The 27,627-nt window shown below is 44.5% G+C and overlaps 1 protein-coding gene across 3 annotated transcripts in view; it reads right to left on the reverse strand.

Annotated features, from left to right (window-relative positions):
* Nucleotides 1-1,856: 1,856 nt before the first annotated feature.
* Nucleotides 1,857-27,627, reverse strand: part of TPD52 (tumor protein D52) — a 374,408-nt gene continuing 348,637 nt past the window's right edge. For 2 of the 3 annotated variants that reach the window (XM_086965920.1, XM_086965918.1), the window contains exons 5-6: nt 13,125-13,173; nt 1,857-3,727 (exon numbers count right to left, since the gene is read on the reverse strand). In XM_086965920.1, the coding sequence (XP_086822046.1) occupies nt 3,614-3,727; nt 13,125-13,173 (163 nt within the window). In that variant the 3' untranslated portion in view covers nt 1,857-3,613. The remainder of the gene's footprint in view (nt 3,728-13,124; nt 13,174-27,627) is intronic. The other variant, XM_086965919.1, reaches the window with a different exon arrangement.

The following is a 27,627-nucleotide window of genomic DNA, read 5'->3' on the forward strand; positions in this document are numbered from 1 at the left end:
ATAGGGGAGAAGAGGAACACAAGTATATGGCTACAATTACAGTTTAGAATCCGTTAAAAAAAAAAAAACAGTTTCATGGAGGCGTAAAAATGTGATCTGAGGAAACGGCGATAGTCTTAGATTACTCCGGCACACCATGGTGGTTGAAGGCCGAAATTAGACAAGGAATTTACCCACGGCCTCCTTTTTGAAGCGTGCCATAGAAGGGATTCTTCTGATGGAGGGTGGGAAAGAGTTCCAAATTCTTTATGCGGCTCCAGAGAAGGCCCGAATGTAGTTTTTTTTCTTTCCGAAAACGCGCTGGGGGGAGCAAGATCTAGTGGAATTGATGTGGCAGTGGCAGAGTTGTAGGAGAGGGCAAGAACTCGGTATTCCTCTTCTGAAAGGTGGTAGGGTTGCTTGCACGGGTGAAGATGTCTCAAGGGTAGCGGAAGCGGGTGGTTGAGAGGCTCTGTGACACTTGTGGGGGTGGATATCAGCGGGAGCTTGAGGTTAGCAAGGGAGAGTTTGGCAAGGGGAAGGAGGTTCATAAGGTTCAGAATGGAGATATGGAGGCTCTGGGTTAGTTTAGCCGCTCTGGAGTGCAGAGTTTCGAGCTCGATGTATGCGGGAGGTGCAGCTAGAGGGCCGGGGGCCGATGTTCACGAAAAGTACAATCGGTATGCATGGGTGGAAGGGGAGACAGGTTGGCTCGAGCTGAATCGAGGGTTCTTTGAAGACGTGTCAAACTCGTGGTTCGGGTGGATGGCTGGTGGGGAGGTGGTTGGAGGACTAGGGGCGACTCTGTTGGAGGTACCAGGGGACGTGCTATAAAGTTTAGGGTGGACAGTGTTGGGAACCATTAGAGAGCTAGCTCTATCGGAAACAGGGGTCTTTGGAAGAGTATCAGTCTGCCAATCAGTGGTGGGTGCTGGGTGGGAGGAGATCAAAGGTGTAGGGGAGATTCTGTAGCCAGGGACAGGAGACATGTTGGGGGGATAAGATGAACGGAGAAAGAAGCCCTGGGGGGGTGATATGTGGACGGCTAGGCATGTTAGGCTGGCAGGACGGCGGGTCATTGGTGGGGGTGTTAGAAACCATGTGCACGACTCTGATAGGGTAACTGAGGGGGAAAAGGTCTGCGAATTAATTGAGGTTATTGGTTGAGGCTTGGATTAGAACTATGCCGTTTTTGTAGAGGGTGGGGAGGGTGCTATTTTGAGCCTTGTGCCGTATGGAATGGTCCTGGTTGAGCAAATATTGAGAAGGTGCGCAAGGGTTTTGCACCAGGAGGCGGTTCTTCTGGAGTAGAAGATAAGATCATTAATGACTGTGCCGATGTCCGCGCTGTAGCGCGGTCGGATATCAGCATCTCAGGGTGTCTTTTTAGGGTAGCGTGCTTAAATGATTTAGCAGCGTTTTTTGAGAGGTTGGGGGGGTGGGGGGGGGGGACTAGAGTATAAGAGTTTTCCCCAGTCATAGACTGGTCAGGACCCAACATGTTGGCTAAGGTAGGGCACTATAGCGTTAGAAGGGACACATAGGCAGTAGAGGGGATGGGTCTCCAGGTACCACGGCGTGATGGAACTATAGTGACTGAGGTAGGTCTCTCCGGAGTGTTGCTCGTCAATCACCAAGGCAGGGCGGCAACTCGGACATGTTTCAGCATTTCAAATGAGCAGGAGATGTAGAAGTCAACAAAGACCCTATTGTTAAAGAAGGTCTTCTAGTGGGCAACGAAAGTCAGGAATGCCACTCTCCAGCATACCAGTAAAAGAGAGTTAAGTTGGAGATCTGCAGCAGCTGGCCTGTTTGATTGATCTTTCAGACACAAAAATGAAAAGGTGCAAATGTTGATTAACCACAGGAAACAAATGGAATAGTAATAAAGTACTTTATGAAGCTTTTGACATATATGTATGTGTATTAAATCAGACGTTCTAACAAAGCTCTTTATATTTAAATTCCATCTAAAATTGTAACAACCAACATGTGGCAAAAAATGTAATTTGGCTTTTGTCATATACAAACTAATATGTGTTTTCTTGGCAAAATATATGCGTACATGCCTTTTAATTAAACAGTAGCTTTCCAACCGAAGAAAGGACAAACTTGGTATAAGAAACGCAGTGGCAGAAAAAGAAGCCATGTTACCTGAATAAAAAACAAAATAAATCTGAAGTCTCTGATAAGTGCTCAAAAGGTGAACTTTGCATTTGCGGGCATAAAAAGGACTGTTTGTGCTTATAGTCAGAAAAACGATTCATGAAGCTTGTGTAAATCACGTTCCCCCAAACACATAGTATTCTCTATTCAGGCAGACTGCGAGTTCTGCAAACCACCTGCATATATATGTTCAGTCTCACAGCAAAAGTGTACCCATGTTTAAACTTGGTGCATCCCCAAACAGACAAAGCCACAGTTACAAAATGAGCGGACAAATTAATATTTTTTTAGTTTTACGTTGGGTTCCAATTGTGCTGCAATATTGTCCAAATAGATAACTCACAAAAAAGCTGAATTCAGCTTACATGAAACCAGTCCTTTGTGGTTACGCAACACCACAGGACAGGGTCTAGTAAGGATTACAGGGCGGTGGCCACCTCCCAATATGACTGGAATTTCTTCTCTGGACAGCCAAGCATGACTCTTTGGCTCAGTGGGAGAATGCCTGCCAAGGGGCTCAGCCGGGGCATGCGGAGCAAAGGAGGATGCGCCTATCTGATTTTAGGGTGTACGGACCTCGCCCTACCCCTGTGTCCCAGCACAACCCAAATTCACCACACGCTATTACTAGCACCACCCCCAACACTGTAGAAAAACATTAAAACAATTTGCAATCTCTGTAGAACCCCAATTGAGAAAGAAAAGTCAGTAGTCTACCAACACACAACACTGAAGTAGTATGCACATGAGAAAATATTAAGTTAATTCAAATAACTCTCACAACGATGCCCAGATTCTTGTAAAATTGTGGAGGCACTCCATCCGTGAGTGAAGGTTTACAGATCAGTCCATCCAAGAAACCTCGATCCAGATTCTGTAAGACATGGAGCAGGCTGCTTCTAAAAAGCTTTTAGGAATATGAATTCCCTTCAGTGTATTTCCTCCCTGTTCTTAGCTCATTTCTGGAAGTTACAACCGTGAAATATTATGAGGCACATATAGGATAATGATGTAACAGCTCTCTTGGTTTCAGGAATACTGTAGTTGCTGTTGGTATAGATTATTCAGCAGGGCAATAAAAGCACAGCAGCCATTTTAAAGACAATAAAATGCTGAAAGTTTTACAAGCAAAGAAGAAAGTGGAAAATAATCAATTTACAAATGCTACAAAGTACATAAATACATGGGTCCTTTCATTTTTCTTTTGCTTTTCCTTTCCACAAGCTTGTGTAAGACGTTCAGCACAGCGAAAAGAGTCTAATCTGGAAAACTATCCGAAACATATAGAAAATAACTTTCCACAAATATATTCAGGAACAAATGAATACACCTTTGAAATGGAATTCCATTTAACCAGCAGACTATCTTAACCAAGATAAAATATTTTAAGCGGAATACTAAGGTAAAGATGGCGGCGGGTATTTCTGCACTTCTTTGTAGCACTGGGTAGAGCGGGGCGGGAGGCGTTTCACTGGTTCTCTTCGCTGTACTCTGTGAGAGGCTCCTTGGCACTGGCGTTGGCAGCAGAGTTCAACACCTCCCCGAAATCTCCACCAGCAGGTTTGGTTCCCCCAACTTTAGTCTACAAGGACATTAAACAACAAAAAGTGACATCATCAGAAATCAAATATCACGCAGGAAAAGGGTTACTTGGTGTGAATAATTACAGGGTGGGTTCACCAAGGGCGGATTCTAGAGAAGCAACACCAAATAAATAGCTTAAGAAAAGCATAGCAATAAAATAAAAAATAAAACTGTAATATGTACTCATTGAACGCATACTATACAAACTAACATTTTCAGCAGGCACATATTTACGTTCAATTACATAACAAAATCCACCTGGAATAAATACAATCATCCTGAGTTCCCAAAGGCAGTGCAACTGGTGCCTTGACCGGACAAGTCCTTATCAACCTGGACACGTTGAGCTCATAATTGTCTATTATTGCAGAAAAACTGAAGGTCAAAAGCAGCAACAATGCAAATTTCCCCACAATGATAAGAGGTGCCCCAGCACACCAGGCGCATTAAAAATATTTGAAAAGATCTCTGCCTAATGTAAACATTCAGTTTCCACACGAGGTCCACACCCTGCTTTTAGAAGAAAACAGAAGCGGTTTCTGGTATTTCAGGGCAATCATTACGTCCTCACTGGATCAAGGTGATCCTTCTGAACCAAAACCAGACATGTTAATGTCAGTTTTGAACAAGCTTTGCCAGGGCTGCATTAATATGGGAACCCGTTAGCCAATTTCAAGCAGTCCATGAAAATGGTAGAAGGAGCACTACTTACAATCATAGTCCCATTTAGAAACAAATAACCTTCTAAACACTTCAGGTCAGACATAGGTCAGCCTGGAAGAGGCTGAAATCAGTACTCATAAGATTCTGAGAGAGCCCATCATTCATATTGGACAGAGACGGTGTTAGCACAGCGCCAATGCCCTGTTGGAAAGATCCACCAACGACGACATCCTCATCATTAGTGGAAAAGATGTAGGTACTGGTGAGACTGCAATATCTTAGGTTACATTATTCCTATTCTCTTTCACTTCTTATGTCACAACACCCACTGCAAGCACATGTGAGTGACGTTCCACAGGGAACTTTGCTGTTCCCTTGCAAAGGTGGACCGGGGGGGGGCTGTCACATTTTCCTTCCTTCCCATTGGTCAGAGTTTGTTTGTGCCTCCTTCCCATGCTCCCACCTTGGCCAAGGCTGGGGAGATGGGAAACTTTATACATTAAAGAGTGTATGCTGGATCTGTATCCAGGGTCTCATTCAGAATGAACAGAACATTAGGGTAAGTGTCCTTATTAGACCTGGGCAGATGCTAGACCTCTGGGTGAGGCAGAAGGGAAAATGGAAATTATTAACAGGTATTGGTGCAGTTGTAAGCTGTCCTGGTAACCATTTTATTTAAAAAAAATAACGCGCCCCCCACCACAGCTGTACACTACGCATTGCTACATCGCAGCACAGGTGTGCAGGAGAGGAGGCAGGATCTATGAGTGGGAAAGGAGACTCGTGATCACAGTTCGGCCAATGTCACAAGGTAAGGCCTGCCTGTTTTTCTTTGTAGGAGGCTACAGACAGCACCTGGTCTGTATGAAGATCAAGGAGTAGGAAGTCGGCGAAGGAATCAAACATTCCCTTCCAGTCCTCTTTCTGCACACTCTATGTAGCAGCCCAGCTCTTGCGCAAGGTCGGGTGGTAGTCTGAACCTTTCCTTTCTGAGCAGGTCAGGTAGGCTCGATGTTGACCACTCCCAAGTCATTATGATGGGCAAAGTGAGAGAAGTGTAATTACTTTTGCATGTTATGCACCAACAAGTTTTCTGCTGTTTTTTCTTTATTTTCTTTCTTTAATTCCTCTTTTTGTTTGTGATCATAGTGAGGGCTTAATGGAACGAGACCTCCTTCCTCTAAAAAAACCAAAAAAAAAACCAAAGGGCATGACCATCACAGAGCTGGTTTTCTTTAATTGAACAAGGACTGCCTTGGTTCTGCCCCTCCACCTCCAGGTTCTGTAAACTGGTGGAAGCACAGAGAAGTAGTCGTGCCACTGCTGTTCCTCTGAGGTCTTACTCTGAGGGCTGAACCCACGAGATTTTGAAACAAAACATTCTCTCCCCAACACCCAACTGTAGTTAAAATGACAACAGCCACCTTGAATGCATCAGTGCTCAGGGTCTCAGACAGTAGAGATAGAGGGCCAAAAAGGATAACGGTGCAGAGAGACACAGCAAACCAGAGAGGTCTGTGCTGAATCAGTGGCAGACGGAGGGTCGTTCAGCTGGTGAGCAGTCAGACTAGGGCAAACAAAGAAGACTCAGAGTAACTCGTGCCTCGTTCGCCCTCCCTCCTATATCCTTCTTTTGTGCATCATGCGATTCATGTACCACTGATGTTTTTAGTGAACAGATTCGTCATACCAGAAGAGCAAAGAGGTCAACCCCAGGAGTACAAAAAGAACAGCGAGAATTAAAGTGGAAACACTTTGGTAGAAGGGTATTGAGTGGCAACGACATACATGGGAACAATGGAAAAAGAGGGAAAGCAGAGTGCAAAAGAACGTGCATCTCAACCACTGGAGGCCACAGGACCTGCGGAATACTTCATTTGGAAAGCTGTCATGCATGGCTAAAGAAGAACTGATGGAACAGGGTTTTCCGTAAATAAAACCTGCTCAGATTAAACTTGCATGAAAATCATTAACAAATTTTGAAATTAACAGATAAAGTGTTACTAGACAATTTAGACGTGAGAATATGAGAAAGGGTTCAAGTAGTGTTGCAAGATGGGTACGGAGTTCCTCTGTGTTAGTAGGTTCGAGAGGTTTGGAGCATGAAAATGTTGTAAGGTCACTAGAGGACCACTAATGTGTGAGGGAAGGAGAGGGAATTCTCCTTGTTGGAACTAGGGCTCTCACACACCCAGCAAGCTAGGTGTCAGGCTTCATCATTTGAGCCTGCCCCTCGTCAGGTCGGCGCTGCAATACCGGACGGGCACCCGGAACCAGGGCTCTTTATCAGGGATCTTTCGTTCCTGCCGGTGGGTGCAGTGGGGGTGAGCGGCCTAGTGTGTGTAGATGTAAGGGAAATGTGAGTTAAAATAGGTCAGTTAGTCTGTCCAAACTTTATTCTGAAGGTAAACTGCCTAATTAAAAGGTGGAGAGGGGCCAAAACTAGTTGTGAAGTGTCTAGTGGTAAGAGCCCTGCTCTCAAATGATCAACATGTTTAGTGTCTCAAATGTCAAACTGATCGAAGGAAAGATTACGGATGAAAGGTGAAAGAAAACAAAATTGTCTGCAACACCTGTAGGTGTCTGGGGAAAAGGGCACATGAATCTAGACCACTACATGTCACAGACAGATGCTTCCAGGGTAAGTAACATTCAATTTGTGGCATGTGTAAGTGTAGATACACATGCTGTGCATAGACGATAAAGACGATAAAGCAGCCCTCTCAGAAGTGATGGCTAGCCTAGGATGTTGCAGAAGATTGGAAAAGGGTGCAATGAACAGCCTGACCAATATTAGCTTGTTGATGAGCTTAAATATCCACAAAGTAATATTTTGTAAAAACACCACATAGCTGCCTTGCAGATGTCGACTATAGCAATAATGTCCAGAAAAGCTAAACCAGCGCGTTTTTTGTAGGTGAGGTTTGGGGGGGGGCAAGCAAAGATCATTTGGCTTTAGTATAAACAGTGCTGCGTACATCTGACCAGCCAACATACTATACCTGCTTTAAAGAGAGCATACTCTTTGCATGGTTTGAGAAAGAGACAAAAAGTTGCTGTGTCTTACAGAAGGGCTTTGCCATGTCACCATAATCCATAAGCGCTCTGACATCTAATGTGTGAAGAGCTTGTTCTGCTACTAATTCTGGGTGCAGGATATACACTGGAAGTTCTATGGTTTGATTGAGGTGGAAGCTACAGATCACCTTAGGTAAGAATTTGGTATTTGTTCTGAGAACTACCCTGTTATGGTGTACTTGGAAAAAAGGTTCTTCCAGGGAAAACGCCTGTAACTCACTAACACGCATGAGAGAAGTGATGGCTACCAGAAAAGCCACCTTTCAGGAAGAAAACTGTAGGGGACAAGAGTGCAGTGGTTTAAAAGGAGAACCCATTGTCCTAGTGAGAACAATCTTAAGTTTCCACACAGGAGCAGGTGGCACCCATGGTGGAATATTCCTTTTGAGCCCTTCCATGAAGGCATTGACAACCGGCACCCCGAAAAGTGAAATGTGTTCTCTGTTTTGGGGATAAGCAGCCACAGCAGCCAAGTGGAATCTGATAGAAGTACAAGCAACGCTGTTGCTTTGAGAGGATCAATGTATTTAGGGAGACAATAATGCACAAACCATTTCCACGTGGCTGCATAACCGGCTCTTGTTGTTGGCCTGCGTGTTTCTTTAAGAATGGTCATATATTAAGAAGGTCGATAGAACCCCAAATCCTAGGACTTCAGGGACCAAATCGCAAGATTGAGCTGTTTGGTGTTGGGATGCCTGGAAGGGCCTAGTTTTGGGAAGAAGATCTGGCCGTTTGGGCAGCTTCTTGAAAGGCACTAGAGAGAGGTCGAGAAAGGTGGTGAACCAGGGCTGTCTGGCCAAGGTCAGGGCTACCAAGATTAGAGTGAAGAATGTTTGCCACGGGTTCCGTACCACAAATGGAAGTGGGAGAGGCGGAAAACATGTAGGCAAATATCCCTGACAGGTTCCATCCATAGTGCTTTGCCTATGGATTGCGGATGTGGTAACATGAAGACGAAGTTTGAGCATTTTGCATTTTTACCAGTGGCAAACAGGTCTATGTGTAGGCGTCTCCAATGGCGGGAGTAGGATTTGGGGGTGCAGTTCCCACTCAGACTTGTTGATGCATCCTTCTGAGCAGCTCTGCAACATTGTTGTCTACCGTGGGTATGTTCTGTATGAGGAGATTGACTCCATGATGTATCGCCCAACGCCAAATGCTCGGAGCCAGAACAAACAACTGCAGGGAGTGTGGGTTGCCCTGTTTCTGTAAGTAAAACACAGCAATTGTGTTCTGTCCGGACTAGAATTACCTTGTACTAAATGAGAGGAAGCGACGCCTTGAGGGCTAGCTGGATTGCTGACAATTCCATTTGGCTGATGTGGAGATCCCATTGTTTTGTGCACGCACACCTTACACAGTCAGTTCTTGCAAGTCAACGCTCCAACCTGTGAGTGAGGCATCCGTTTGCTGAACAAGCTCTAGAAAGGGTCATCCTTGTAACAGGCATTCCACCACAGCAGAGAGCGAGGAGTGAAGTCCCAGATCAACATTAGATTCTCCAACTGAACCCCCGCCTGGGACCATTGTGCCGCTAGACCTACCTGACGCAAGACCTTCCTGACCGTTACCAGGCAATCTGGATGAAAATGATGTAGCAGCGTTTGTAATGCTTGTAACCTTGCTGCACTGGGGATTGCTTTCGCTACTTTAGAGTCAAGTATGGCCAGAGGAAGGGTTGTACTTGCATGGGTTGAATGTGGGATTTGGTTGCATTGATGGTGAAGCCTAGGCTGTGCAAGAGATGTCAGGTAGCATGTGTGTGTGCTAGGCATTGTTGCTGTGTGGCACTCTTGATCAGTCAATCGTCCAGGTAAGGAAAGACATGGACGCCGCTCCTTCTGATGTGGGCGGCTACCAGTGCAAGACACTTTGTAAACACCCTAGGAGTTGTGGTTAATCCAAAGGGCAGCAATTGAATTAACAATGCTGACCACTCATCACAAAGCGCAGGAACCTTTGATGCACAGGGTGGATTGGTAGGTGAAAAGTAGGCCTTGTTCAGGTGGAGGGCGGTCATGAAGGTACCTTACTGTAGTAGAGGATTATCCTTGATAGTCAAGCAGTATAAGGAGTGTACCCTCTCACTTGCCACTGTGCTGGGGCTGCAAGGGATCTATGCATACATCTGTTCTTCGAATAAACTCTAATGTTCAGGGGAGAGTGTCAGTGGGGGGACTGGAAGGGGGCACAGAGGGGTAAATGTTGGGTGGTGTTTGTGTGAGCTCTAAACAGTATACCTCTGCTTTGATATCTATACCCCACTGGCCCATGGTCCTCTCGACCCGGCGGGGCAGAAACCTCTGCAATTGTCCCCAGACAGGTGTTAGATGGTCAGGGGGAAGGGTAAGAGAATCACTGCTTGACAGGTGCAGACGTTTTGGGGGCTGCACCTTTTCCTCTGCCATAGCTGTTGTTGCCCTTGTTACCTCCTCTCTAGTAACTCCGAGAGGGTGTTTGTTGCTGCTGTTGTCTGTATAAAGGATGTTTCAAGGGTGGTGGTTTGGCCCACTGCACGAAATTGTGTGTGGCCAAAAAAGCCACAAGCAGATGGTATTTGCAAGGCACCCATGGCCTTGGCTGTCTCTTTGTCCACCTTAATTTTTTCCAACATCTAATCAACTTGCATTCAGGTGTTCACCATAGAAAGACAAGTTGAGGATACATTGTTGCAACTGCAGTTTGAAATCAGACACGCATAGCAAGGTGTGCCTGCAAAGGAGGACACTAGTATTGATGCCTCTTACAGCTGTGTCTGCTGCGTCCAAAGCACATCTGATGTTGTTGGAAGTGATTTTCCCTTCCGCCATCAAATCCTGACCCCATTTTTTAGTGGCAGTCTGCAAAACCACTGCTTCGCAAACTCCACTGGCTGCCGGTCGAACAGAGCCGCATTCAAGATCGGCTGCCTGACCTACAAAGCTGTGAATGGTACGTCTCCCGTCTTTCTAAGATCCTTAGTGACCCCTGCAGTCCCAATTAAACTAAAAAAATATGGTGGCTGTAGATTTGCTCATCTAGCTCCCAAATTTTGGAACCAGTTGCCGTTATTGCTCAAATCTTCCTTGTCTTTGCTGGAATTCAGAAAACGTCTCAAAACCAACCTCTTCACACAGTCTGGCTAGCTCCCCTCCTCTACATCTCTCAGTACCACCCAGCGCCAGGAAACGTATGGTGACAGAGCACTATACAAGTTTCCCTTAAGATAAGATAAGATATTGGCCAGGGAGGTGCTGTGCTGGATCAAGTCCTCCATCTCATCCGAGTGGGCCCGGTCTCAACGAGAGAACAGGCCTACTGAACTGGTGATCCACCAATGTGTGGCAGACTGGGCAGCAAAATGTTTGTTTGCGCATCAATCTTTTTGCTCTCAGTCTGGAGAGGGAACATCTCCTGTGCCCTGGGAGTTAGCACACTTTAGTTATTTATGTACAAGCAATGAGTCGGTGGTATTTGTCCCTTGATGTAAGGTGAGTCAGAGGTGGATGCCTTATATTTCTTGTCAATCCTTAGAGTGCTTTCACGGATTCATTGAAGACGTCCTGAGCCAGCATAAGCATACCCTTAATTATACTCAGACGTTGAATCAACCCATTTGTGGAGAGGGTCTGCATAAGAAAATTCTTCTCCTCAGGCTGCTTGTGCATCTCGACCCTGTGAAAGGTGACTGCACAGTGGAGAACCTTATGGTATGAAGTGTTGTCATCTGGGGGTAAACACGTGGCCTGATAGAGGTCTGGATCAGTGTCAGCTGGGGGGATTCATGTTATGGTCATTACGAGGGTCATCATGAGGATGTGTGTCGTATGGCGGGTTATAAATGGCGAAGGGAGACCTTGGACTCCCTCCCCCAACTGCCCTTCCAGAAGGAAAAGAGTCCTGATGTGAATGTGGCATAGGGTCCACAGGTAGTAGTGGAAAGGAGGGCCGAGTGGGGAGCGGTACAGGAGGCAGAAGAGGAGGAGAAGCAACTGGAGGAGGCAATGGAGGTGGTAGAAAGGTGCCCTTATGGAGCCATACCTTTTTGAGCGTCAGCTTCAAAGGCGGGTTTACGGCTTCTTCGAAAGTCAATTTCCTCTTTAGAGGGACAGGGTCCTTAGGTTCGTCTGGAGGCTTGGCTAGAATCAGACCAGTGCCAGGCAGGATGTGGATATGCTGCTGCCTGACGCCGTGTTCCTCAGAGGCGCTGGAGGATCGGCTGGTCAAAATCCTTGGAAGTAACAGTGGAGGCAGGCGTGGATATCAGTCTTTTCGGAGCCAAGGTTTTTTGATGCCCCTGCAGTGCCAAGCTGGGTTTCAGATTTGAGGCCTTCGGCTCTGAGGCGGGCCTCAAGCAAGTCTTCTAGACTTCAAGGCCAGAGCCAATCACGTGGTCGAGGTGGACAGGTGAGGCTTGGAAGAGGTCTTTGACCCCAAAGGGTGGACAGGCTTCAAGTCTGATCCCTCTACACAGATCGGAGGCCTCATGAGTGGCCTGTGAGCTCAAAGCTCTAACCTCCCAGGAGTGCGAGTGATGTTGAGGAGCAGTCTGTGGGAGGGTAGCACTCACTGTGACCATTTTTATCAGGTGTTGCACTAGTGGTTGCTTTCCTACTTGGCGTCCGAAATAGAACTCTCGACCAGCGACAGCTCTATCTCGGCACAGGAGGCTACGGCCAGCTGGTCACCCTCAAGGTCTTAGTCCCCAAAAAGGTCGGGGTGTTGCCTATTGATGGCACGCCATTGGGCTTGGCAGATTCAGTTCGTTTTTGTGGTTGCGGAAGGCAAGGCGCACTTTGAGTCCATTTACACAGAGTACCTAGAGGTCAACAGACAAAACATGAAACTCTACTTTGAGTCCTCCTGGTGATCGAGGGACAAACAGAGGTTACAGACTTGGTGGAGGTCTGTCCTTGGATATTTCAAGCGACACTTGAGGAAAAACCAAAGTGAGTTATTTCTATCACTGGGACATTCTTATGCATCAAGGAAGTGATGGAGGCCTGAAGCAGCCAGGCCTCAAACGGGTTGTGAAAATTTCCCAAACGGTGGAACTGAGTCTAAGGGGGTACGGGATGGGTGAAACCAGACACACAATTGTAATCTCTTTCGATGAGAAACTGATTCAAGCAGGCCCTATGAGATCACCACAGGGCGTCAAACCGGAGATCAGAGGGACATGTCTGAACCAGACAGCGGAGGAAAAAAAAAACAATCTGACAAATCGAGCGGATGCCCATGTGCATTATCAGCAATAGGTGGTCACTATACCTCGTGACTCGAAAAGACTTCTTTAAAGAAAAACAACTTGCGCATGTCTGAGCCCTACACTAGATGGCAAGAGAATGTACAGCATGTGTATCTACAAGTACACATGCCAGTAACAGAGGATTTCTCTCAGGGTAAAATAAAGGTTATGAGAAAATCAAGGGATCTCACCAAGTTGAAAATAGGTCAACAGAGTCAGAGATGACTGCATGAACAGCAACTATTCGTCAGTTTTACACTACAGCTGACGTGATTTATTTTAAGTAGCTCGAAATATGGTTTATGGTACAAGTCGAGGCGAAGAAGTAGTCATAAATGCTGAACATATGAGGAGCAAAATTAATTAAAAAAGCTTTTGACATTATCCACTAGCCACTGAAAAGCTGCAATGGTCTGATACTTACCTTTAAAGTTTCAACTGTTTCTTCAAATGACTTGAAAGTAGGAGAATTTCTATTTAAAAAAAAAAGTGAAATGGTGGTGAAAAAGTGGACATGATAGTATACATAGTGAGTAAAATATTCCACATCATTTAAGAATCTAAAATGCAACAGACCTTTTTAATGTAAAAAAGAAATGTACAAGATCATTTTTTGAAAATGGTGAGAATGTGACATTGAAATATTTTTGTAATGCACAAAGTTCCCCTACATGATTGACTATGGGTGCTCAGGTAAAGTATACAGCACATCGGATGGGAAGAACTTGTCAGGAAGAGGGGCTGAAGGTATTGCTTACAGGTTGGAACTTTATATAGTATGAAGATGCAGTGGCCATTGTTATATCTGGATTTAACTTCCCTCGTAGACCACAGCTTGTTCGATGGGTAACAGTGGCACAGTGTTACTGTAGTCAGAACCTTGTTACACTGATCTTGGATTCCATTCGCAAAATTACTTGGCTTCCTTTTGGAATTCCACTGAAAGGCGTGGGAATATAAAGAAATATTTCTGAAAGTTGTACTGCTTGGTGTAATTTTTAATTTTTTTTTTTTAACTATTTGAGATTTGATATGTAGTGTTCCGAGATGGTGGGTTTGTTGCATTTCATTTAAAGGTTATGAAATGGAGTAGGAGGAGTCAGGAGTATGTTGTTCATGATATGTATGAATGTCAAAGCATTACATATTAGAGTTCACATTTATTGGCACAAATTACTAAAATAAGAAATAGCAGTTTATTAATGTTTGGTGACTTTCTCGCAGTGCTGTAACAGTCAACTTGAAACTCTAAACTTCCTTCCACAGAAATGCATTCAGGGATTGAGATGAGGCTTGAGGTAGTTATTGAAGTCAAAGGGATACAAGTTAGTGAACATCTATTTATGGCACTTATTCTTTGTATGTTAAGTTTCAAGAAATACAAGTTTCACATCAAAGTACAAGAGTTGGTTATGCAGAGCTATTGCAACAGTATATCCATGCACTGTTTCAGTAAAGTGTATAACCTCAATGGCAGTTTACTAGAGACCAGAGCGACCCTTTCTTATGGTAGTTGTGCTTTCTGTGAGCTGAATGGGAGCTTATTTCTGTGTATTAATAAACCGACTTGTAGTGTGGAGTTAGCAGGAATAGAGGTCTATCAACTTGCAACCACAACACAGTTTTTTTTAAATGCGGTTAGCCATAGCCCCATCAATTTCCTGGCAGCGAAGGGCCTGTGTCGGAGCAGGATTAAACTTTGAGAACTTCTTTGCCTCAAAGGCTTTATATGCCAGCCATCCCACTACCTCGTCTCTGTATCAAAAAACCTAGAACTGCAACAAGTTAATATAAGACATATTTTAACGGAGTAATGGTATTTCAAACTTGTGGTTTTGTCCCCATCCATGGAAAGCCACTGGGAAGGACCGGTATCATGGTAGTGTATTGCACCCAATTGTATTCTACAGTAATGGCAGAAAGTCCAAATTGTCTATGGAGCATTTTAATGGGCCAACAGAAAAATCATGGCATCTATCAAAAGTATCTTATTCGGTAAGGATTAGGGTTAACCATAATGAACACATTTATCTTCAGATTTTGTTATTTCTACAAAGCTCACTCCTCCCAGCAATAGCTACCTTGAAGATGTATCACACCAGTGCCACACAGGATCACGTTGCAGATGTAGAACCTTGGGATTAAAAAGGGTTTGCGTAAAGAAAATGTTCTGACCGGAGGGGTGTGCCTTGGCCGCGAACATAGCTGGCCGCACATTAACAGAGCTCTAGGGAATTAACCCTGGAATCCATCCTTTTATCCATAATCTCAAGGAGTCCCCAAGCCAGAAAAGTTGCATGAAGTGGTAGGGGACCCTGCCATCCCAGCCCCAGGCTCATGCTGCGCTCCCCGGTAACAAGTAAAACAGCAGAAGGCTGAGTAGAGGCAACAATAGCAGACTGTGTGGAGCTGGGAGGCAGCAAAGCTGCTCCGAAAGGCCAGGCAATCAGGAGTGGGTCCTCACAGAAATCCGAAGGCCCTGGATTGCGGGGCAAGAGTGGTGGATCTGGCCAGCTCTGCACGGATCAAGTTGACACGAATCTGGTGGCAGAGAAAGTGCCGGAAGCAATACAAGGCAGCCATGGCCCTCAAGACTCGTGGCAACGGGGGCCATAGCAAGAGAAAAGGCCTGTTGACAACTGAGGACGATGAGAGGGGTTGCCCACGCACAAATTAACTCCTTGCCATGACAGGCAGGGGAGGGCGAGTCGTGTCCCACAACACCACTGCCCTGTGAGTTGGTGGGTCTGGGACAGGTGGCGAGATGGAAGAGGGGATCTCATCTGGCCAGCGCATCCCATATTGAGGATTGGGTACTGCGCCTTGTGGTGTTAAAGGACCATCAACAGAGACCCATGGGCAAGGCCGGGCAGTGGCCTGGTGGTGTAGGGGCCTGAAGAGTTTATTGACCTGGTGAGTGGGGACAGAGGGTGGACCCCGACGTCCAGGTGGAGTGAAGGTACTGATGTCAGGTGAAGTCCAGACCTGGTGCTCCATCGGGCACTGAGGAGCCCTGGGGAGCCCATACCTGACAGCAGAGAGGGCGTGTCCAACAGGCAAAAGAACGCGAGGCCGTAGTACAGCCTGAACTGCAACAGAGAGGTGGGGATAAGGCGGCGGACCCCCCAGGGAGGTGAAGGAGTAGGCCCAGTCACTAACTCTTGCCTCCTCTGGCAGTGGGGCACCCACGAAGCACCTGGTGGGGCAGGGACAGAGATAAACACCCCCCCAACCTAACTAGGAGGTGAGGTCCTGGTGTGCCTACGAGGGCGAACTGAACAGCAATAGTGAAGCCTAAAGGGCCAGGAGCACCCCAGACTAACAAAATGGACAATTACGTGGTCCCAAAAGCCCCCTTAGTAGCAGAAGGGGAGGCGGCGGTGGAGCCCTCCCTTTGAGCAATCATAGCGGCAATAAAGGACGTGAAGGGCACCCTAGAGCTCAAGATGGACACCGTGACCATTTAGGTAAACTTGATTAGGGCAGGTCTTCAAAAGCGTAGCGAGAAATTAAACACCTTGACTCAGCAGGCCACGGCCGCGAAGCTGAAGGATCAAGAAAGAATAACTTGAGGGTGGAGGGTGTCCGGGAGGGAGCGGAGGGCGCTAGCATAAACCTCTTCCTGGAGGATTTCATACTGAACACGCTGCAGCCTAAGAGACTATACAAATTATTTTAGATCGAGAGAGCATACCGGGCCCCCGGCCAGACCCATGGCTCCCCCACAAACGATAATCGCAAAAGTCTTAAACTATTGCAAACCGCGATGTGATCCTCCAAGCGGCAAGACCAAAGGGAGACATACACTTTGAGAATACCCTGGTCTGTTTCTTCCCCGACTTTACACTACAGGCGCCTGACGAGGAGTTTCGAGGCGGTAAAGAGGAAACTCTGTGAGCGAGTAATCAAGTACATTATGCTTTTCCCATGAAAGCTTTGAATAATCGCAGAGGGCAAGACCTGGCACTTTAGGTCCCAGGAAGAAGCATGGGAGTGGCTGGACGGTTGGAGTACAGCTAACTGAAACGGATGCAGGGGACCATGGCATGGCCACAAAGGACCATATCGAAACAAGAAGACCGGGGAGAAACTAGAGCAGCAAGTGGCGGTGGAAGCCCCTGAGGCCCAACAGGGTGCAAGTGGGGGTGGAACGAATTGATGGACTGGGCTGTTCTGAAGGTAAGAGATTGGCGCCAGTGATTGGCGCTGGGTGAGAGCAGTAGCCCAAGTGACAACGACCTGCAGTAAGCATGGCAGTGGAACTGTAAGCAGAGATTCCGGATACACTGCCTCTCACAGGTGCGTTCTTCGATAATGGGGCACTTCAAACTGTGATAGTTCTAGTAGGGGTTTGAAACAAATAATAATAATAATGCCTTTTATTTAGCGCCTGGTTACACTAGGCACAGTGTGTCCCCGCGCTTTAAAACTGTTCACCAGCACTGAACCCTAAAAACAAGAAGGCTGCTAGGAAGAGATCAGGAGAATTACCCTCTATGTTGCTTATCTTTACATAGCCGAGACACCCCCTATTGTAGGTATAGTATGATATTTCTTGGGCGACTGGCGGTCTTGCAGGTTGGGGAATGCTTATTCAAAAAAAGATCTGAAAAATTCAGATCGAGAAAACCTGGCTAACTTCTGGAACATGACCCCTTAAGGTCTGTTTCAGAAACAGGGAAAGAAAACTTTTTCTTTATAGTCCCCTCACTCACCGGAGTTTCCTCACGGTGACATGCTTCATCATTGGGGCTTCTCAACCCAGCTGCGGGTTGAGGCGTGCTGCGACTATCGCGATTGCGAAGGAGCACTTTTATCTGAAGACTATGTGTCGTGTAGTGTGAGAGAAAGGGGAAAATGAAGTGGAGTGAAGGAATTAAAAATATCCTGCTAGTGGGCTAAACTAACTTTATTCTGGCCCCTAGTGGATATATTAAAAATGGGGTGATTTACTAGGGAAACTGGCTCTATTATGGAACACAGTGTCTAGTAAGCGTGTCAACTAGTTTAGAGCTGTACCCCACAGCTCTTCTTCAGGACTACAACAGGGTCCAGCCCTGTGAGTGCCACTCCAAAACAAAAACAAAAAGTGAAAGGTATGCCTATATTAATATTTGAATATACATACTCTTATCTTTGCAATTCTTTAGTAAATCTGTGGAGAAAAAATACTTCCAATGTTAATGGTACAATATCCATTTATCCAATGATGTTATCATATCAAGAATAGCATTTTCCATTAAATTGGTGTCTCAATGAACTCCTTAGTGATAGTGTATGTACACCTCCACCCATTCCACACACACATTTTTCAAAACCGAGTGGTCCCCAAATCTGAAGGAGCACCCTACGTGCATTATCTGTGGCTATGTTTTAAAGTAAACAACACACTTGTGGCATGGTCTGTGGGTCCAACACATAACAAAACGGACAGAACAAACATATAGAGGAAGAATTCATACTTTTTAAAAGGTTGCACTGAACCTCATGGTCAATCGCGGGAAGGACATATATCCCCGTAATTACCTAGTGGTAGAATAATTAGAAACTGTTATAGGTTCCAAAATGTTTCAATAACGGAGCCACACGCGCTTCGAAAAACGCGTTGTGAATGTCACTTTTCTATTCAGATAGCTAGGGTAGATCTTACTTGTTACGAGGTGTTATCTCGGCGGTAAACCTACTCGGCTCCCCTTCGAGACCGGCGATCGCTTTCTCACACTGGGAGAAGTGAGTATTAAACTTCCCCGGTGCTCGTCTTGCTTCCGGGTATGGAGCTAGACTGCGTATGTAATTCAAAGATGGCCACTCGTATTGGAATCAGACGGCGGCCATCTTTGAATTATCGGGCTGAACATCCGATCGGTATAGATATTTGGAGATTGAACTTATATACACATAGGGGTTATAAAACTGATTATCTAAGTAGGTACACTTCCTGATGTTATGACATAAGTTAGGTGGCAAAACGGATATTATCATGATTGCCAGCTTGTCTAGGTAACCATTAACTAGAATAGGGAGCATCACTAACCTTAGTGTATTAGACAGATCTATGTATGGTGATGCTAGACTTATTGTTCTTTTGTTATGCAGTAAGAGCTACTCATTTCTAGGAATGAGGTAATGCTAGCTTTTAGGGCTTATGTTGATTACCAACCAGGTTGATACTGTATTAACAGATTATTTTAAAATCAACATAGGGGGTTCAAAGATCAGGATGAAAAAGACCGAAAAAGACCTATCACAAAATATTATTTTTTAAAAGGGGTTAATCATTATAAACAATATATAAAGGAAACTTACGAAATGATCGGAAGCTCTTTGTTTTTAACACATGAAGGTCTTAATCTCTCTTCCATGGATATTTTTACAGGATGGATACTACTAATAGTAAACATAGTTTTTAAGTTGTTTACCCTTATCTTGCCAGTAGGCCCCATGGGATGGTATCATTTAGGCCTTGGGTGTCTGTTTTCAGCTTATACACCCAACGTTGTTCTTTGTTCAGGAGGCGCTGTTCCAAGTTGTCCTGTCCGTACAATCTTTCAAGAATTACCCATTTCATATCGTTGGGCGTATGATTACATTCAATGAAGTGGGATATCATTTTTGTTGTGATTCTCTTCCGTCTGATATTACTTCTGTGTTCAACTATCCTAGTGCTTGCTTTTCTTGTTGTCATTCCTATGTAGTGCAGTTGACAGTTGCAGGTTATCATATATACTACTCCAGAAGTATTACAATTAGGGAAGTCCTTCAGTTCCCAAGTCATATTGTTATTGAATGTTATTCTTTTTGTGGCTTTTGTCAAATGACAGACGCTACAGTCGCCACAAGTGTAATGTCCTGTGGGTACTGTACTGATAGTTCTTTGTTTAGGGTTTTTGTTTTCTTCTTGTGGACGGGTGTGGACTAGATGGTCTTTCAGATTTTTAATTCTTTTATGGCTGAACATTGGTTTTGGTATGTCCAGACTCCCACAGTTCAGAGTACGCCAATGTTTTCTGACTATATTGGTTACCATGTTAGAGGCAATGTTGTAAGTAGTAATGCAAATAGGTCTCTTTTCACAGTTCTCTTTGGCGATCTTTGGCTCCAATAATGCTTCCCTATTGTTATTAGCAGCTCGTTTTTTTGCTTTTTTCACCAAATGTGCTGGGTAATGTCTATCCAGTAGTTTTTTTGTCAGGTCACTCGCTTGTTGGTTGAAATCCTCTTTAGAACTACAATTTCGTCTCAGTCTCAAAAACTGACCAAAGGGTAAGTTCTCTTTTAAATGTCTCGGATGAAAACTATCGAACACTAACAGGCAATTTCTTGCAGTTGGTTTAAAGTGCGTCGTAGTACTGAGAGACAATCCATTGACCATGATGTTTAAATCCAGAAACACTAATTCTGACCTACTCATGGTGTGAGTGAATTTGAGAAAAGGGTCTTGTTGGTTTAGCCAAACCAAGAATTCTTGTGCCTCTATCTCCGTACCTTCCCAGATGAGAAGGACATCATCGATATGCCTTTTCCAAAGGCTCACATGATGTTTGTGAGGGTTTGAGGCATTGAGAATTTTCCATTTTTCCAGGTGGTGAACGTATAACCCTGCTACGCTCGGCGCAAAAGTACTTCCCATGCTCGTGCCATGGGACTGTCGGAATAGGGTGTCTTCGAAACAAAACCTCCCCCTGTTTAGTATTTCATGATTCTCGGCGCAAGCCGTGGGAGTTTGGTTATTATTATTATTCTTTTGGATTCAAGAACACACCTCCTGGCGTGGTGTGGGGATAATGGCAGAAATTACGGGCCAAACATTCTCAGAGGAAGAAATCGAGAGAGTTATGGCATCAATAGGAGATTTTCCAGACAATATACATAGGGATTCAGATGGCTTTAATCAAGTTTGGGATGAACTAACTGAACTTAAGAGGAACCAAGTAAAAACTTTGATACATGGTGTAATGATGGCACAATATTTGAGGTCAAACACGGCACCAAGGGGACTAATAGTAAGGAATGAGCCCTTTATTTTCCAACAGGATAAACAATTCAAAATAGATTGGTCACTAATCTCCTGGCACTGCACCAGAGACTGGTTGGTCCTAATAATAAAAACTGCAGCAAGATTAGGAGAGGAGATGAAAGTGGAAGCCATAAAAATTGAAGTACAATTAAAAACCTTCCAGGACGTTACCGACCTAAAAAAACGATTGGATGAACTGAATAAACAAATGGCTGACTTTGAGATAAGTCTGAAAGATACAAAAACCATTAAATTAAAAAAAGATCTGAAGAACCTCACGGGAGAAAATGTATCCATATACAAAAGATGACTATATTCCTCCCAATAGAAATCCAGGATACAACACGGATTCAGACAATTCTGATACAGGATCAGATAATTCCAACAATAGTGAGAATTATGGTCGCAACAAAACTAGACGCCCAAGAGGAGGATACTTTAGAAAAAGAGGCGGATACAATCCGAACTGGCAAGGGTATTTTGGCCCGCCTCTTATGGCCCACCACCACCTCACCAATTATTTTATGGACCACCAAACTTCCCCCCTCAATATCCTCATCAAGCTCAGAATTTTTGGGGAAATTCACAAAGACAAGACCAACAACAACAGCAGCCTTTTTTATCGAGAGGCAGGGGCCAACAAAGAGGAAAGACAAGAAGAACCCAACAGGTCCAATGGGCCCAACCAATAGAAACATCCAGAAGCCACACCAGGAGTATGGGACCGGTAGATCAACCGACAACGAGCAAACCACCAGCTTAGTAGTTAATCTAGCAGATATCGAGATTACAGATATTGAAAAAAAGGTTTTGGAGAAAGGGCTAGGCTTTGTCCCCACCCCTACTATGGACAAGTTCCTCTTAGCCCAAGAGATGAATGAATTCATAAGAAAGATCAAACTACAAGTTTTCTTTGACAACAAACCCTCAACCAACCTTCCCAGTACTGACACTGGTCTTCATAAAAAGTCTACGTTTACCCCTCCAAGTGCCAACCTCCCAGTGGAGGTCTTAACATTCGAAAAGGCGGTGATGAAGGAAATTGCAGAAATTGACCCCAAAACTATTAAAGTTTTCCACAACTTGAGCAAAGTAGAACACGAAGCTCTGAAGAAACTGTCATCCCAAAAGGAAATTACAATAAAGCCAGCTGATAAGGGTGGAGCGATAGTGCTGCAGAATACATCCACCTATCGGCAAGTCTGTCTTGACCTACTAGCGGACCAAAGAAACTATGTAAAAATTACAGAAGACCCTACCAATCGTCTCAGAAGGGAGATAGCCTATCTAACACAAGAAGCTACCGCCAATAACTGGCTAACGAAAAAAGAAGCGGATTTTTTGGAAACCAAAAACCCAATAACCCCTTACTTTTACACGACACCAAAAATCCATAAATCCATAACACATCCTCCTGGCAGACCGATAGTATCGGGCATAGGATCAATATTAAAACCCCTATCCAAGTATGCCGATGCTTTCCTAAGACCACTGATTCAAGCCACTGAGACCTATCTACAGGACACAAAATCGGTCCTTACAGTTTTGAGAGACTTAACATTTGACCCGACAAAGAATATTCTGATTGGATTAGACGTGGAAAGTCTTTATACTAGCTTACCCCATGCCGACACCTTACAGATACTGGAAGATGTTTTATTTGAAGCAGATTGGGAGTATCAGACACCACACCATGTCGTTTTGGAATGTTGCCGCCTGGCCTTAACGGAAAACTTCTTTCGTTTCGAAGACACCCTATTCCGACAGTCCCATGGCACGAGCATGGGAAGTACTTTTGCGCGAGCGTAGCAGGGTTATACGTTCACCACCTGGAAAAATGGAAAATTCTCAATGCCTCAAACCCTCACAAACATCATGTGAGCCTTTGGAAAAGGTATATCGATGATGTCCTTCTCATCTGGGAAGGTACGGAGATAGAGGCACAAGAATTCTTGGTTTGGCTAAACCAACAAGACCCTTTTCTCAAATTCACTCACACCATGAGTAGGTCAGAATTAGTGTTTCTGGATTTAAACATCATGGTCAATGGATTGTCTCTCAGTACTACGACGCACTTTAAACCAACTGCAAGAAATTGCCTGTTAGTGTTCGATAGTTTTCATCCGAGACATTTAAAAGAGAACTTACCCTTTGGTCAGTTTTTGAGACTAAGACGAAATTGTAGTTCTAAAGAGGATTTCAACCAACAAGCGAGTGACCTGACGAAAAAACTACTGGATAGACATTACCCAGCACATTTGGTGAAAAAAGCAAAAAAACGAGCTGCTAATAACAATAGGGAAGCATTATTGGAGCCAAAGATCGCCAAAGAGAACTGTGAAAAGAGACCTATTTGCATTACTACTTACAACATTGCCTCTAACATGGTAACAAATATAGTCAGAAAACATTGGCGTACTCTGAACTGTGGGAGTCTGGACATACCAAAACCAATGTTCAGCCATAAAAAGTAAAAATCTGAAAGACCATCTAGTCCACACCCGTCCACAAGAAGAAACCAAAAACCCTAAACAAAGAACTATCAGAACAGTACCCACAGGACATTACCCTTGTGGCGACTGTAGCGTCTCATTTGACAAAAGCCACAAAAAGAATAACATTCAATAACAATATGACTTGGGAACTGAAGGACTTCACTAATTGTAATACTTCTGGAGTAGTATATATGATAACCTGCAACTGTCAACTGCACTACATAGGAATGACAACAAGAAAAGCAAGCACTAGGATAGTTGAACACAGAAGTAATATCAGACGGAAGAGAATCACAACAAAAATGATATCCCACTCATTGAATGTAATCATACGCCCAACAATATGAAATGGGTAATTCTTGAAAGATTGTACGGACAGGACAACTTGGAACAGCGCCTCCTGAACAAAGAACAACGTTGGGTGTATAAGCTGAAAACAGACACCCAAGGCCTAAATGATACCATCCCATGGGGCCTACTGGCAAGATAAGGGTAAACAACTTAAAAACTATGTTTACTATTAGTAGTATCCATCCTGTAAAAATATCCATGGAAGAGAGATTAAGACCTTCATGTGTTAAAAACAAAGAGCTTCCGATCATTTCGTAAGTTTCCTTTATATATTGTTTATAATGATTGACCCCTTTTAAAAAATAATATTTTGTGATAGGTCTTTTTAGGTCTTTTTCATCCTGATCTTTGAACCCCCTATGTTGATTTAAAAATAATCTGTTAATACAGTATCAACCTGGTTGGTAATCAACATAAGCCCTAAAAGCTAGCATTACCTCATTCCTAGAAATGAGTAGCTCTTACTGCATAACAAAAGAACAATAAGTCTAGCATCACCACACATAGATCTGTCTAATACACTAAGGTTAGTGATGCTCCCTATTCTAGTTAATGGTTACCTAGACAAGCTGGCAATCATGATAATATCCGTTTTGCCACCTAACTTATGTCATAACATCAGGAAGTGTACCTACTTAGATAATCAGTTTTATAACCCCTATGTGTATATAAGTTCAATCTCCAAATATCTATACCGATCGGATGTTCAGCTCGATAATTCAAAGATGGCCGCCGTCTGATTCCAATACGAGTGGCCATCTTTGAATTACATACGCAGTCTAGCTCCATACCCGGAAGCAAGACGAGCACCGGGGAAGTTTAATACTCACTTCTCCCAGCGTGAGAAAGCGATCGCCGGTCTCGAAGGGGAGCCGAGTAGGTTTACCGCCGAGATAACACCTCGTAACAAGTAAGATCTACCCTAGCTATCTGAATAGAAAAGTGACATTCACAACGCGTTTTTCGAAGCGCGTGTGGCTCCGTTATTGAAACATTTTGGAACCTATAACAGTTTCTAATTATTCTACCACTAGGTAATTACGGGGATATATGTCCTTCCCGCGATTGACCATGAGGTTCAGTGCAACCTTTTAAAAAGTATGAATTCTTCCTCTATATGTTTGTTCTGTCCGTTTTGTTATGTGTTGGACCCACAGACCATGCCACAAGTGTGTTGTTTACTTTAAAACATAGCCACAGATAATGCACGTAGGGTGCTCCTTCAGATTTGGGGACCACTCGGTTTTGAAAAATGTGTGTGTGGAATGGGTGAAGGTGTACATACACTATCACTAAGGAGTTCATTGAGACACCAATTTAATGGAAAATGCTATTCTTGATATGATAACATCATTGGATAAATGGATATTGTACCATTAACATTGGAAGTATTTTTTCTCCACAGATTTACTAAAGAATTGCAAAGATAAGAGTATGTCTATTCAAATATTAATATAGGCATACCTTTCACTTTTTGTTTTGGAGTGGCACTCACAGGGCTGGACCCTGTTGTAGTCCTGAAGAAGAGCTGTGGGGTACAGCTAGAAACTAGTTGACACGCTTAATAGACACTGTGTTCAATAATAGAGCCAGTTTCCCTAGTAAATCACCCCATTTTTAATATATCCACTAGGGGCCGGAATAAAGTTAGTTTAGCCCACTAGCAGGATATTTTTAATTCCTTCACTCCACTTCATTTTCCCCTTTCTCTCACACTACACGACACATAGTCTTCAGATAAAAGTGCTCCTTCGCAATCGCGATAGTCGCAGCACGCCTCAACCCGCAGCTGGGTTGAGAAGCCCCAATGATGAAGCATGTCACCGTGAGGAAACTCCGGTGAGTGAGGGGACTATAAAGAAAAAGTTTTCTTTCCCTGTTTCTGAAACAGACCTTAAGGTGTCATGTTCCAGAAGTTAGCCAGGTTCCCTGGATCTGAATTTTTCAGATCTTTTTTTGAATAAGTATTGCCGTGGAGGGCGAACCTGGTTGATCTCTCCCTCTACCTCCCCCTGTTTAGTATTTCAGGTTGGGGAATGCACCACTTATCTAGCAGGTTGGGGGGAGGTGGGTCGAAGTTGGGGTAAGTTGACTCGTTATGGTGGTATCACAAGTAGAAAGCTAAGTGCTCGGGGAGTAGGGGGGACGGTCATCTCACAGTGGACAGGGAGCTCAGTAAAGGAGCAGTGAAATATCAAAGGAAGAAAAATCAGAAGGGGGAGGGACCTTTTGGCATGACAAGACCTTAAGCTCAAGGGAATTCGATAAAGTGTGGTCTTGGATTGTTAATGGCCTTAATGGCAGGATAAAATGAACAGTGGTCATGAAATTTATTAGGAGACATGCCCCAGATATCATTATAATACAGCAAACATACCTCAGTGGTAATCACTGTAAAGCGCTAGACCGGTTTGGTTATGCCCTGGTGACACAGGCGGGCTATACTACTGGTTCCAGGCGAGTGGGGTTCTTCCTTTCATTCCGAGGAAGACATGGACTGATCCGTTGGGCAGGTTTGTGATGGTGAGTGGCCAGTGGGAGGGGCGAACTCTTAATTTCTGCTCGCTGTATGTCCCACCTAGGTTGCAAACTCCCACGCTGAGTTTGCTTTGCCCATTTCTCCTTGAACTCCCAGAAGGCCGCTGATACTGGGAGGGGTGGGGTGGGGTGGGGGGGGGGGCATGAATGAGATGGATGCTTTGGGAGGGGCAGCATCGGGAAGGAGGGTGGACCCACTCAGGCCACTTCCTCTTGGGCATAGGTCTGGGTGATATATGGTGTTACCAACATCCAACCACTAAACAGTACACCTGCATGTCTCATCAAGCAGGCCCACAGTTTGGGGGATTTTAAAAGGGCCACACAAATAGTGTGTGGGGTGTCCGACCACTCCTCAGTGGAGGTCATGCACGAGGGCCTAATGAGGAATTATACCTTACTCCTGCTGATTGAACAGTGGTATCTTAAGGATAAGGAATATGCTACTTACCAGTATGCATCTGTTCTTGGCATGTAGGGCTGCTGACATTCATATCTTGTGCATAGATCGCCGCCTAGTGTTGGGTCCGGATGATTGCACTTTGTTGCCTTGGAAGAGTCTTCGAAGTATCACGAGATAGGTGACTCCTCCCTTGGACTACAGTGCGCATGGGCATCTTATCCATCCTCCGATTGTTTTTCGCCATTGTGGCAGAGATGGAGATAGTAAAGTAAGAGATGGCCATGCCAGAGATAATGCTGCAGATGCTACAGGCACCGGAGGAGGGCGGGTGATATGAATGTCAGCAGCCCTACATGCCAAGAACAGATGCATACTGGTAAGTAGCGTATTCCGTTCGAGGCATGTGGGCTGCTGAATTCATATCTGGTGCATAGACTGATTAGCAGTATCTCCTCTAGCGGTGGCAACCTGTGCCAGCTGCAGCAGTTTGAAAAAGTTTTGAGGACAGCCTGGCCTACAGCAGCTTGCTGTGCATGCAAATCTACACAGTAGTGTTTTGTGAAAGTGTGTATGGTGGTCCATGTGGCTGCCTTACAGATCTCTTGAAGAGGAATATTTCCTAGGAAAGCCATGGATGCCCCCATTTTTCTTGTAGAGTGTGCTCTTGGGGGGACGGTTAAAGTGCGTTTTGCCTTTTGATAGCATATTTGAATGCATTTAACTATCCATCTGGCTATTCCTGATTTTGAAATTGGATTCCCTTTGTGTTGTGGTGCAAAAGCAACAAACAGTTGTTTTGTTTTCCTAAATGATTTAGTTCTGTCCACATAATAAAGTAGAGCTCTTTTTACATCTAATGTGTGTAGGGCTCTTTCAGCTACTGACTGTGGGTTTTGACAGAAAACCGGCAGTTCTATTGATTGGTTGATATGGACATTGGATACAACCTTAGGCATGAATTTAGGGTTTGTTCTAAGAACCACCCTGTTGGCATGTACCTGCATGAAAGGTTCTTGAATTGTTAGTGCTTGTAATTCGCTCACTCTTCTGAGTGAGGTGATCGCAACCAAGAATGCAACCTTCCACATTAAGAATTGTAGTTCGCATGAATGTAATGGTTAGA

This window comes from Lissotriton vulgaris, chromosome 4_1 (genome assembly GCF_964263255.1).
Source record: "Lissotriton vulgaris chromosome 4_1, aLisVul1.2, whole genome shotgun sequence".
Classification (NCBI taxonomy): Eukaryota; Metazoa; Chordata; class Amphibia; order Caudata; family Salamandridae; genus Lissotriton; species Lissotriton vulgaris.